This window comes from Oncorhynchus tshawytscha, linkage group LG20 (genome assembly GCF_018296145.1).
Source record: "Oncorhynchus tshawytscha isolate Ot180627B linkage group LG20, Otsh_v2.0, whole genome shotgun sequence".
Lineage (NCBI taxonomy): Eukaryota > Metazoa > Chordata > Actinopteri > Salmoniformes > Salmonidae > Oncorhynchus > Oncorhynchus tshawytscha.
Window position 1 is genome coordinate 22,911,845 of NC_056448.1, and position 13,920 is coordinate 22,925,764.

Sequence of the window (13,920 nt, forward strand, 5' to 3'; positions counted from 1 at the left end):
AAGACAGAGAAGATACAGAGAAGAGACAGAGGGAAGACAGAGAAGAGACAGAGAAGATACAGAGAAGAGACAGAGAAGATACAGAGGGAAGACAGAGAAGAGACAGAGAAGAGACAGAGAAGAGACAGAGGGAAGACAGAGAAGAGACAGAGAAGATACAGAAAAGATACAGAGAAGATACAGAGAAGAGACAGAGAAGAGACAGAGGGAAGACAGAGAAGAGACAGAGAAGAGACAGAGGGAAGACAGAGAAGATACAGAGAAGATACAGAGAAGAGACAGAGGGAAGACAGAGGGAAGACAGAGAAGAGACAGAGAAGAGACAGAGAAGATACAGAGAAGAGACAGAGAAGATACAGAGAAGAGACAGAGAAGAGACAGAGAAGAGACAGAGAAGAGACAGAGAAGAGACAGAGAAGAGACAGAGAAGATACAGAGAAGATACAGAGAAGAGACAGAGAAGAGACAGAGAAGAGACAGAGAAGGTACAGAGAAGAAAGAGGGAAGACAGAGAAGATACAGAGAAGCGACAGAGAAGAGACAGGATGTTAGACACAGAGAAAGATATTCATGTGTTTTTAGAAGGTGAGAATGGGGTGAGGAGGGATAAGGTCAAATCCCCACTACTGTAGTTTTGCACTCTCTTCACGTCCTGCCTGCCTCAGTGGAAAGCCCTGTTCCACATCTGTTGAGAGTTGAAAGGGCACTGTTATTCTTCCAACTAAGCCCCAAACCAAATACTACGTCTCAGTTTCAGCGACTGCGTACGTCTCTGTCCCCCCGTCCAGCCGTCTGTCTTCACTCAGACAGCTCCAGCCCTGGACAGGAAGATGCACCAGAGGTCATGATGTATACACACTGGGCCAGAATCAGGATTCATCTGATGTAGGATTCACAGAACTGTGTATATCTAAGGAGTCAGCCTGTCTTATCCTTAGCCTGCAGGGTGTGTGTGCGACCCATGTGTTTATGTGTGTGTATTGTGTGTATGTGTGTGTATTGTATACTGGGAGTGGCCGAGGCAGCCATAGGGTCCCCTCCTGTGTGTCCTCAAGGCCAGAGTTGTCCGCTGACACCCCTCGCCTGCTAACAGGCCTGTGAGAGGCTCTTCAGAAACTCCAACACACTGGGCCAGAACCGCCCGGTGACAAGTGTGGAGGGACAAGAGCCAGCAGGCACAGAGGAATGCAGTGCACACTGTGTGCCAGACCCTACTTTGTGTGTGTGTGTGTGTGTGTGTGTGTGTGTGTGTGTGTGTGTGTGTGTGTGTGTGTGTGTGTGTGTGTGTGTGTGTCTCTTTCTGTGTGCGGTTTTTGAATGGAATTGTACTGACTGGCTTGTTTGGTTTGCAGTACTGCTTGTTTGCCTTTATCAGCCTTGTTTCCCTAACCAACCAGCTCTATGTTTCTATGTACAATGTCCCTCTCCATTTCATCTGCATGACAAATTCTCTATTCCTCATTGTAGTGCGTGCCTGCCTGCCTGCGTTGGTGCGTGCGTGCGTGAGTGTATGTGTGTTATCCCTCCTGACCTGGGTCAGATCATTTAGGGGATTATGGGTATTAGAGTCTTTACCTACTGTGAGAAAAGGCAAAATCATCAGTCTACCTGTGACAGGCCTGATACAGTCCCAGGGTACGGTCTGCTGGCTTTGTAAAGGTATAACAAGCCCAAACCTGTCTCTCACCCATCTACTACCCCTCTTACACAAATGGATGTGCACACACAGATCATAATTAATTCACACAACACAACACAGCCATCAACCCCTTACACCTACAAACCGCTACTCTTCAACACTCACTCACAGATCATGTCCAACCCCATTATACACACACATTATACCACATCCTCCTACCTGTCCTCATTGAGTGTTCTCCCAGTAACACAGCTTGTTCCGTAATCGCTCCTGTGTGTAGAGTGGACCAGCTGAGTGTATTTGTCCTGAGGGCGTATCACCCACTGCTGTCTGAGAGAGAGAGGAGCGTTGTAAAGGTGGATTATTCTGGGTTAGGTTTACGAACAGGGATAGGCTGGGTTAGGGTTACTAACAGGGATAGACTGGGTTAGGGTTACTAACAGGGATAGGCTGGGTTAGGGTTACTAACAGGGATAGACTGGGTTAGGGTTACTAACAGGGATAGGCTGGGTTAGGGTTACTAACAGGGATAGACTGGGTTAGGGTTACTAACAGGGATAGGCTGGGTTAGGGTTACTAACAGGGATAGACTGGGTTAGGGTTACTAACAGGGATAGGCTGGGTTAGGGTTACTAACAGGGATAGGCTGGGTTAGGGTTACTAACAGGGATAGGCTGGGTTAGGGTTACTAACAGGGATAGACTGGGTTAGGGTTACTAACAGGGATAGGCTGGGTTAGGGTTACTAACAGGGATAGGCTGGGTTAGGGTTACTAACAGGGATAGACTGGGTTAGGGTTACTAACAGGGATAGGCTGGGTTAGGGTTACTAACAGGGATAGACTGGGGTAGGGTTACTAACAGGGTTAGGCTGGGTTAGGGTTACTAACAGGGATAGACTGGGTTAGGGTTACTAACAGGGTTAGGCTGGGTTAGGGTTACTAACAGGGATAGGCTGGGTTAGGGTTACTAACAGGGATAGGCTGAGTTAGGGTTACTAACAGGGATAGGCTGGATTAGACCCTAATGATGACCTCTTGACCTGTGGCTGTAGGGTCCAGTCTCCTTCTGGGGTGTCAAATGTATAACACTGTTCTAGTTTTGATTTAGGGTTAGCGTTTTTCATGGTCAGGTCACATGATCAAGACCACCTTGATAGGCCTTTAAATGAGATTCATCTTTCTCTGTTAAAATCCTTATTATGTATGATGATAGACCCATTGACTCTAACCCTATGGAACATGTCCACTATGTCCCTATGCATCAGTATAACAGGGATACAGTGCATATGGGAGCAGGGCTGGTGAAAAGCCTTCATGTTGTTGTAATTGGGTGTTGTTATAAGGATAAAACACTATCTACAACGTTTTGAGCACGTCAAGTGTTCACTGTGTGTTCACTGTGTGTTCACTGTGTGTTCACTGTGTGTTCACTGTGTGTTCCTGGGTGTTCACTGTGTGTTCACTGTGTGTTCACTGTGTGTTCACTGTGTGTTCACTGTGTGTTCACTGTGTGTTCCTGGGTGTGCGATGAGTGCCGTGTGTGTTCAACGCGTACATGTTGACTGACGTGGGTTCACAGTGATTTTAAACGTTGCCCCCACCACCCCTCACACATGCACACGCATGTGGAGATACTATTTCGTTGGTGGTCATGGATGCGGTGGTCTTCGAGACTCCTGTTCTGAAGCGTTCAGCCACAGTCCTTACGCAGGTCACTACACACCTTGTGCTCCTGAAAGGAAGGACAGATGTGTACGCTAATTGAGTGACAGCTTTACACAGAAACATGCAAACCTAAAATAAGCCCCTCTGTCCTCTCTGACTCACAGAACAATCCCAGGGACACTCAACACAAGGCCCTTTCTGCCTGGGTGAAATGTGTCTTTTCAAACCACAAAATCGATGATAGAGTTTCAATGGTGGTTTGGTTTATTTTCAGTCAAATCTACGTCAAACAAAACTGGTTGATAAAATGTTTTGGTCCAGTGGGTTCCATGATTTTACCTGTGTTCGTCTAAAGCATTAATATAGTCCACTCACTCGCTCTCTCTCTCTCTCTCTCTCTCTCTCTCTCTCTCTCTCTCTCTCTCTCTCTATCTCTCTCTCTCTCTCACCCCCCCTCTCTCTCTCTGAGGCAAGGACACTCAGTGACAATGTGGAAGTGAGAGGAGAGGAGAGGTGGCGTTAGCAGTTTGCTCATCAGGGTAGTATCTCCACTCCAATAACAATTACATCAAGTGGTGTGGTAAATGAGGTGGCCCATGGTTCAGTGACTGGGGCTAATCTCTACAGTCTGCTAACTAGAACACAGTGATAATGATAGGCAGTAGGCAGAGGAGGATTCAGCTGCTGCTGGCAATGCTTGATTTAACACACAGTCCTGCACTGTTATCAGCACATACACAGAGAGTCTGCACCACACATATGAATGCACATTCACACATGCGAAAATGTGCACACACACTGAATACACGCACACTCACTCACTCACTCACCTGTACACATAGCCTACACACATTTCCAACAGCTTTCCTTTCGTGTAGGGAATAGATGGAACCATGCCCAGATTAAATGAAGGCTCTTTAACCTGTGCTCAACTCTGCCGTCCATGACGATACTGAGATGAGATCCAAACTTCTAGGCCAGGTTTAAAAACACACATACACTGATCCAACACTAAGTGGATGGATGGACTGAGGGAGACAGAGCATCTGTTTTACGGTATGTCTCTATTCCTCTGGCGTCGTACCTCAGACAGAGAAGTGCCTGACTCAGTGTTCTTTGGGATGGAAACTGGCCTGTCAAGAGGTGATCTATCAGAAGAAGCTATCCCGCTCTGTTATTACCTCGTCTATCATCAGAAAGACACTGCAAATCCTTGGACAAATGGATATGAACAGCCAGTGACATGTGATTCGTATTGGCCCTTAGACAGCTTGCCCAGGATCAGATTTGTTGCTGTATTTTTAATGGTCAGTGTTAGGATTGGGGCTGGAAGAGCTGATCTGGAATCAGGTTTGAAGGTCACAGAGTATGAGGAGGAGTCAGTGTTGGCTTCAGCCAGGCCTGAGCAGGTGCTATAGGGCTATGAGACCAGCTGGTATTGGTAATGTCTGGGCTGGTCCATCGATGATATCAGGGCGAGCTGCTTTGGTCCACTGGGTCTTGGCCTGTGGTTCTGGACCAGCCTTTGTTCCTGCTGTCCTCTGGTCTGGAGCTCAGAACAATATGAGCTGCATCGCTAAACTCCCTGTGTGAGCGTTTGGCTATGAAACTCTTTAATGGGCGCACTGTATAAATACTAGCCATGTGTTGGCATTTTAAATCCATTTAAAATTTGAAGATGAACTTGCCCTTTGAAAAGTCACAATGGCTGAGTTCTAGATATGTCCTCTTGGAGTGGTGTGTGTGGGTGATGTGGATGTATACTACTAAGGTAGCTAGCAAAAAAAACAAAAAAAACACCTATTTGAACACACTTGTAATGCTGCAGAAGGTGTGAATGTGAAACACTGTCTATTAAGGTGGTATGTGTTCATTTGAACTTGGTCCCCTTAAGGTGGTACAGTGCCTTGCGAAAGTATTCAGCCCCCTTGAACTTTGCGACCTTTTGCCACATTTCAGGCTTCAAACATAAAGATATAAAACTGTATTTTTTTGTGAAGAATCAACAACAAGTGGGACACAATCATGAAGTAGAACGACATTTATTGGATATTTCAAACTTTTTTAACAAATCAAAAACTGAAAAAGTGGGCGCGCAAAATGATTCAGCCCCCTTAAGTTAATACTTTGTAGCGCCACCTTTTGCTGCGATTACAGCTGTAAGTCGCTTGGGGTATGTCTCTATCAGTTTTGCACATCGAGAGACTGAATTTTTTTCCATTCCTCCTTGCAAAACAGCTCGAGCTCAGTGAGGTTGGATGGAGAGCATTTGTGAACAGCAGTTTTCAGTTCTTTCGACAGATTCTCGATTGGATTCAGGTCTGGACTTTGACTTGGCCATTCTAACACCTGGATATGTTTATTTTTGAACCATTCCATTGTAGATTTTGCTTTATGTTTTGGATCATTGTCTTGTTGGAAGACAAATCTCCGTCCCAGTCTCAGGTCTTTTGCAGACTCCATCAGGTTTTCTTCCAGAATGGTCCTGTATTTGGCTCCATCCATCTTCCCATCAATTTTAACCATCTTCCCTGTCCCTGCTGAAGAAAAGCAGGCCCAAACCATGATGCTGCCACCACCATGTTTGACAGCGGGGATGGTGTGTTCAGGGTGATGAGCTGTGTTGCTTTTACGCCAAACATAACGTTTTGCATTGTTGCCAAAAAGTTCAATTTTGGTTTCATCTGACCAGAGCACCTTCTTCCACATGTTTGGTGTGTCTCCCAGGTGGCTTGTGGCAAACTTTAAACAACACTTTTTATGGATATCTTTAAGAAATGGCTTTCTTCTTGCCACTCTTCCATAAAGGCCAGATTTGCGCAACATACGACTGATTGTTGTTCTATGGACAGAGTCTCCCACCTCAGCTGTAGATCTCTGCAGTTCATCCAGAGTGATCATGGGCCTCTTGGCTGCATCTCTGATCAGTCTTCTCCTTGTATGAGCTGAAAGTTTAGAGGGACGGCCAGGTCTTGGTAGATTTGCAGTGGTCTGATACTCCTTCCATTTCAATATTATCGCTTGCACAGTGCTCCTTGGGATGTTTAAAGCTTGGGAAATCTTTTTGTATCCAAATCCGGCTTTAAACTTCTTCACAACAGTATCTCGGACCTGCCTGGTGTGTTCCTTGTTCTTCATGATGCTCTCTGCGCTTTTAACGGACCTCTGAGACTATCACAGTGCAGGTGCATTTATACGGAGACTTGATTACACACAGGTGGATTGTATTTATCATCATTAGTCATTTAGGTCAACATTGGATCATTCAGAGATCCTCACTGAACTTCTGGAGAGAGTTTGCTGCACTGAAAGTAAAGGGGCTGAATAATTTTGCACGCCCAATTTTTCAGTTTTTGATTTGTTAAAAAGTTTGAAATATCCAATAAATGTCGTTCCACTTCATGATTGTGTCCCACTTGTTGTTGATTCTTCACAAAAAAATACAGTTTTATATCTTTATGTTTGAAGCCTGAAATGTGGCAAAAGTTCGCAAAGTTCAAGGGGGCCGAATACTTTCGCAAGGCACTGTATGTGTGAATCTGAGCTTGGTCCCCTTAAGGTGGTATGTGTGAATCTGAGCTTGGTCCCCTTAAGGTGGTATGTGTGAATCTGAGCTTGGTCCCCTTAAGGTAGTTTATGTGAATCTGAGCTTGGTTCCCTTAGGGTGGTATGTGTGAATCTGAGCTTGGTCCCCTTAAGGTAGTTTATGTGAATCTGAGCTTGGTTCCCTTAGGGTGGTATGTGTGAATCTGAACTTGGTCCCCTTAAGGTGGTTTATGTGAATCTGAGTTTGGTCCCCTTAAGGTGGTTTATGTGAATCTGAGCTTGGTCCCCTTAAGGTGGTTTATGTGAATCTGAGCTTGGTTCCCTTAAGGTGGTTTGTGTGAATCTGAGCTTGGTTCCCTTAGGGTGGTATGTGTGAATCTGAACTTGGTCCCCTTAAGGTGGTTTATGTGAATCTGAGTTTGGTCCCCTTAAGGTGGTTTATGTGAATCTGAGCTTGGTCCCCTTAAGGTGGTTTATGTGAATCTGAGCTTGGTTCCCTTAAGGTGGTATGTGTTCATTTGAGCTTGGTCCTCTTAAGGTGGTTTGTGTGGATGTGGATGTATCCGTGGGGCTCTGGTTGTGGACTGATGGAGGAGGCTTTGACAGACACTTGGTGTCGAGGAGAGGGGGTCTGTAGAGGCGGGTTAGGGGGCCTAGAGGGGTGAGATTGAGGGGGCCAGGTGTTGTGGCTTGGCACTGGCATGCCTGGCACTCAGTAGACGTTCTATGTTTAGCCCTTACATGATTTTACATGTGCTGTTTTTCCTGGGGCTGCTGGTGTTTGTTGAGGGGACAGAGTGGGGGAAAGACCACCCCCTCTCACACTCTCACTGGCATCTACCGTCTCCTCTGGTTCCACTGTACCCATGCTACATCTAACACAAGCAGATGTCGTATCCCTTCATTTCCCAACCTTGGATACAACCAATATGAATACAACCTTTAATACAACAAATATCCAACAGAAGCATTTAGCCTACTTTTCTTCCATCTCCCCACAGAACACTATCACTCGCCTTAGTCAATTTCACCCAACTATGATTTGTGTGAGACCTCCCTACTGGATGACTTGTGGTGTGTGTGAACGCTGTGGAGCCTTGTCATGGGTGGGTGATTGATTCCAGACGTTGTGGTTTTCTCTCTCACCACTGCCCCCTCCCTGCTATACTGGGTTCAGGGTTGGTTTGGCACAGGGCAGGGCGGGTTGGAGTTCCCTGGGGTGCAGTAAAGTGATAGGGCGGTGCAGGGGTTCAAATCGCCCCCGGAGAGAGGGGTCAGATGTCAAAGCCTGTGAGGGGGGTCAGGGTCACCATAGTCAAACAAGGGATGAGGTAGACCCTTCCTGTACAGATCCCTGCTGCTTATACCATTACCGTATGTGTGTGTGTGAGTGTGAGTGTGTTTGTGCGCGCTCATGTCCGCATGCATGCGTGTGTTTAATGAGAGGGCTGGGCAGCTCTGTTTGCTCTAAGGTGAAGCCTCATCCATCCACCATATCAAACTTCACCTTCCTTCCTTCAGCAGCACCGCCACCTACTCAGCAGCTCCTAAGATGGACGACCCCGGGGTCATACCCGTCACCTCACTCAGACACTGGCCAAATACTGAGGCCCTGGCTGAATAATGGTCTGTCAGTGACCTCTAACCCCTGGCCTGGCTCTTATGTCAGATCAATATTCTCCTGTCCTATGGGAGTGGATTGTCTGATAATGATAGGTAGCGTCTAGCCATCTAGACAGGCATCTATTAGTGCTCCCAGCTCACGCTCCATCAATGTCTTTATCTGCTGTAGATCTAGGTGTCTGTGTTTCTATGACCTAGGCTAGGGCTATATGCTACACTTGGTAGTTTGGACCAAGGTACTGAGTGTGCCATTCTTTGTGGGGTTATTTTAACAAGACTTGGAGCCTCTTGAGTTATGTGGCTTCTGAGATAGACAGAGAGCACCCTGAGATCTGTGTGTGTGTGTGTGTGTGTGTGCCCTGGGGTTTGAGCACATCACGCATGTAAAAAGAGGTAGAACATAGCATTGTCGTAAGTCAGTGTGATGGCAACCTGTGTTAGGGTCGGCCTTGAGACCAGAGGGTAATGGTATTGACTGTCAGCCCCTGGTGTTAAGCAGTGAGTGACCGAGCCCCGCGGTGTGTGTGCGTGCGTGTGTGTTAAGAGACACTCACCACGTGCTGCCTCTTTCACCCTTTGACCACCAGAATAGCATCATCATTCATTAACCTGTCCTGTACTCTGAGTTAACGTCTTATGTCATTCATAGAAAACAGCCCAGAATCACTGTTAACTTCTCTTTCTCTCTTTGTCGCTCTCATTAGCACACTGGTTCTCACTCTCGTTCTCACTCTGGTTCTCACTGTTTCACACTGGTTCTCACACTGGTTCTCACTCTGGTTCTCACTCTGGTTCTCACGCTGGTTCTCACTCTGGTTCTCACTCTGGTTCTCACGCTGGTTCTCACTCTCATACTCTAAATACTCTGTCTCCTGCTTTTACTGACTGTAACACATTCTAATGTTCTTGCCAGGTAGGACCTACCTCACACAAACAGCCATGTGTTTTCAATCTAAAACTCAATAACTTTCGTCCCTGTCTGAGCAGCTCAGACAAAACGTTTTGTTCTCAGGGAAATGTACCACAAAAAAAGAGAAAAGTGTCTATTTTATAGTTTTCTCTTTTCTCATCTCTTTTTGCTGTCAACGCCCAGTCTGACTCTGAACCCTGGCAGACAGCTCGGTCCGTGTGTCTGCACAGATGTGCGTGATCAGTGGAGGTAATGATGTCTGAACCATGGCTGGTGTTGGTGGCACAGGGCTATGAATGATCTGCCAGGTAGATGGAGGTCAGGCCTGGTGCCCTGAGGGAGAGGGGGAAACACCAGGCAGAGGGATAAATAGACTCCATATGGTGACATCAGTGCCCAGGGCCAAATGACCAGAGATGCATTAGCCTGTTAGCCACAGTGGTGTAATTACCTACCTAAAGAGCTCCCCCTAAGGTCAGGGACATGAACTACGGAGTGTGTGTGTGTGTGTGTAGACACACGTGCAGTTGAAGCCCGTAATGTTTGCCCGCACAACCGCTTAGTTTGTATTTAGTCGTTTGTTCCATTATGTGGCTTGGAACAGGTCAGCGGTTTCATGTGGTCTGTGGAGGGAAAGTGTCTCCTTTTTTCTCCTATTGTTATAAAACCATTGGAATTTGACCTCGCTCTGACACCACTGTAATCATGTATTATAGAAAACACCAGGAAGGCTTTCTCTCTCCCTCCTCCCCTCCTCTCATCCTCCCCTCCACTGAACCAGGGTGCAAACCATTCGTTACCTGTGTTTGGTCACCAGAGAGAAAGAGAAGGGGGGAAAGAGAGGAGGAGAGGAGTGAAAAGAAGGATTATTGTTATGAGAGTGCTTTGTTAAAAGTGGTAGTGCCTGAATCATGCATGAGCCTGTCTAAGTGGCTGTGAGTAATTCAGCCAATCAGGCATCATTAATCCCAAAGACGGATAGATATAGGATTTGTGTGTCTTCATTTTTTAAACTCTATTGGCTCATCGCATCACATGAATGAATTTAACAAATGAAGGTGTTGATTTCTTAATGACGTCATTAGTTTTTGAGTTGTCAGCCTCACAGCTAGAGTTCTTTATTTCCTTGTCTGCCACATTGAAGTTCATTGTGAGAGACTTTGAGCGAACTCACAAAATAACTCAAAACCCTGATGCTGATTTCCCCATTGAGCTCTGTCGGTACATTGTGAAGCGTTACTGTAGTCTGAAGACATTCGCTTAAAGATTGAAAACTCACACTTGCGGTGATGTTGAGTGTCAGACCGAGACATATGTTTTAGCATTATGGTTCAGGATTATGGCTCAGTGTGGATTGATATTTGGTACTATCCGTCACAAAGCTCTCTCAGATGTCTCTAGGAGGGTCAGAGTAATCCTCTCTGTGGTCCCTGCTTAGCTCCCCTGACATAAATCTTCTACTCATCACTTTCAGAATGGTGACCACCCACACCTCTCAGTCTAACTCTCTTCTCTAATCCATGCTAATCTTTATGGTAGGTCCCAGGTCAGATTTGAGTGACAGGTGAGAGCAGCTAAAGGTACACACAGGTTGAAAGGTAGCATTACAAGCTTAGAGAGATGGACAGACCAAGCTGGCTATCCCACAATGCCGCTGGCTGAGGAAGTGATACAGTACTTGCTAGTGGCTCTCTGGGGTTTGGTTGCTCTCTGTCAGTTATGGTATCAGTGAAAGGCTCAGAAACTGAGGCTGATTGAGGCCATGCTTTGCTGCCTGGAGTCACAGCACTCAGCTGGAGCATGAAAAGTGGGCCTTTGAGAGAGAAAAGAAGGCTTCAGTTTCATGTTTGACCAGGCTATAATTAGAGAGAAAACAAATCTACAGTTTCATGTTTGACCAGGCTATAATTAGAGAAAAATATGAGAATTTAGCTGACAAATCACACACAAAGACACAATCTCACACAGACTATAGGACACATGGAATGCACAATGCACACACACACACACACACACACACACACACACACACACACACACACACACACACACACACACACAACACACAAACAGCCACACACCCTCCTCTGTGGCCGCACCAAACCCAGTAGGAGAGTCACTAATCCTGCAGCACATTTGCAATCCGTATAAGGACAACCTGATACTCCCAGTAGGTCCCAGCCAACACACAGCACCCTTTATACTCCTCACGCCTCTTAAAGCCTGGAAATGTACGTGTCAGTGGGAACAGCTGCACTGCCGTCCAACGCAACCTCCTCTCTCACCTGACCCTGAATCAGTTCAGAATGCTTCTCTCCCCCTGGAGAGTTTGTTAGGTGGGTGTAAGATCTGCTCCTCGGTCAGTGAATCTCAGTCCTTACATTGAGAAACCTCCCACAGAGCGCGAGTGAGTTCATCCGTATCGAATCATCACCGCACAGTATGCACAGTAACGGTCCCCAGCCTGTTCCTCTGGCCCCAGTGTGTCAATGAACAGAGGTGGAGTATTGAAGACATCCGCAGTATGTCAGTGATACCAAGCTCGGCCATTAGCGACTCTGAGATGCGCTGGCCAACCTAAACCAATCTGTCTCCAATAAACGCATCAGAAATGCAACCGTATATGGCCTATGGGAATATGTGTATCGCATCACTCCCCAGGAATGAATACCTGGCATATCTAGCTGATGTCCTCCTTCCTCTGGAGGGCCGCTCGGTTTACCCTGAAGCTCCATGTGAATCTGGTTTCGGCTGTTTCTGGGGCCTTGAGAAACACACTTTTTTCCCAGCGCTGAGAGAGATTCCACCGGGTCTCCTCCATCAGCATGTCATATTGGTCTAATGAAAATTTCCCTCTTTTGAGGGGATCCTCTTAAATCTGCCAAAGGCCCGTGCTAACCAGAGGATTTGGACTTTGGCGCTGGGGGACTTTAATTTCAGCACTCTCATAAGTCATCGCAGCCCAGCTCAAACATTGATATGTGGCTTATGACTGACTTGCAGTCTGTCGTAAGATACTTTTTGGCTGGTGGTAGAGGAGAGGTTTGAGCACCCGCTCTAGAGTGGTGAGAGGATGGAGAATGACATGGTGGGATCCTGTAAACAAGATCTAGATAGTAGGACGTAGATGTGTCTTCTGTAGATCGGTCTGCAGTGTCTCTGTCAGACACATCTGGTTACATTTTTTTCTCGTCTAGGGCTGTAGGTCACATACTTTTAGTATGCATCTTATGATACTCCCCTTCTTGAAGACATCACTGATCTGACATGACTAGATACAGTAGATGAGCGTTACACAATGAAGCCCTTGCCTTATACCTGCCCTATAGTGTTTGATCGGTGATTACGTCCAGAAAGGTAGAATCATGGAAATGCATGTTAGTATCAGTACTATTAGACGTTGTAGTCCTGAAGAATCTTACTCAGAACCTCTCTGATTTCCTTTCAGGTTCTACCGGGGTGACTACCACATCGACGTGTGTATAAATGACTACCTGGACGTCTTCTGTCCCCACTACCTGGACTATGTCCCTGAAGAGCGGATGGAGCGCTATGTCCTCTACATGGTCAACTACGACGGCTACAGCTCCTGTGACCACACCGCCAAGGGCTTCAAACGCTGGGAGTGTAACAGGCCCCACTCCCCCAACGGACCCCTGAAGTTCTCAGAGAAGTTCCAGCTCTTCACCCCCTTCTCTTTGGGCTTCGAGTTCCGCTCCGGCAGAGAGTACTACTACATCTGTGAGTACATTTCATTATTGACATCTTTATGGTAATTTAGCACATGCTTATATTCAAATAAACCAAGTTAACAAAAGCATTCAGTATGAAGTATGTTCCATGCGGGAATCAAACCAACAGCTCTGCTGTTGCAAGCACCATGCCCCAACAAACTGAGTTAACGCTGTTGCTACTACAGTACTATGATATGGGATACGTGAAAGCTTCGCTTAAAGACAGAGAGAGAGAGAGAGACAGAGGGCTACCACAGTTATCCTGCATGGTATGGACATTTATGATATCAGTGGAGAGTTAACACAGTATTTTGTGATCTCAGTCTACTTGGGCAGAGCAGAACATACTTAGATGATATAAGGGTATGATGTGAGAAAACATTATTTTGAGTCCATCCAATGGAACTGACAACGGGGAAACAATAGCAAAGTAGAACTTTGTTTTGCAAGCCCTGGCAAAGAGGTTCAAACCTAAACATTTGCCTGGGGGGAAAACATCTCCGTTCTCGTGGTCTCCCTCTGAAGAGTCTTTGTTACAAACTCGCCAGGCTCAGCTTTCTGCTGCTTGTGAGAAGGCCTCTTGAACACAAGCATCTGAAGCCATGTTTTTACAAGAGGACTCGGCACCCTACAGAGCAGAGAGCTGAGACTAAATAGGAGAGCAAGGGGTGGCCTGCTAGGATACAGTATGTCTCCTTCCCCCTACAGAGATGGCTTCACTTAGGCCCACTCCTGAGTAGCATCAGCCCCGGCCTCAGCCGCACGCCTCAGACCCAAGCTGCCTGACGAATCGCCAGTCCTT

At 46.5% G+C, this 13,920-nt stretch overlaps 1 protein-coding gene across 2 annotated transcripts in view; it reads left to right on the plus strand.

The window, feature by feature from the left end:
- LOC112220396 (ephrin-A5b) overlaps window positions 1–13,920 on the plus strand; it is a 61,652-nt gene that overhangs the window by 35,390 nt on the left and 12,342 nt on the right. For both annotated transcript variants that reach the window (XM_024382273.2, XM_024382274.2), the window contains exon 2: window positions 12,833–13,125. In XM_024382273.2, the coding sequence (XP_024238041.1) occupies window positions 12,833–13,125 (293 nt within the window). The remainder of the gene's footprint in view (window positions 1–12,832; window positions 13,126–13,920) is intronic.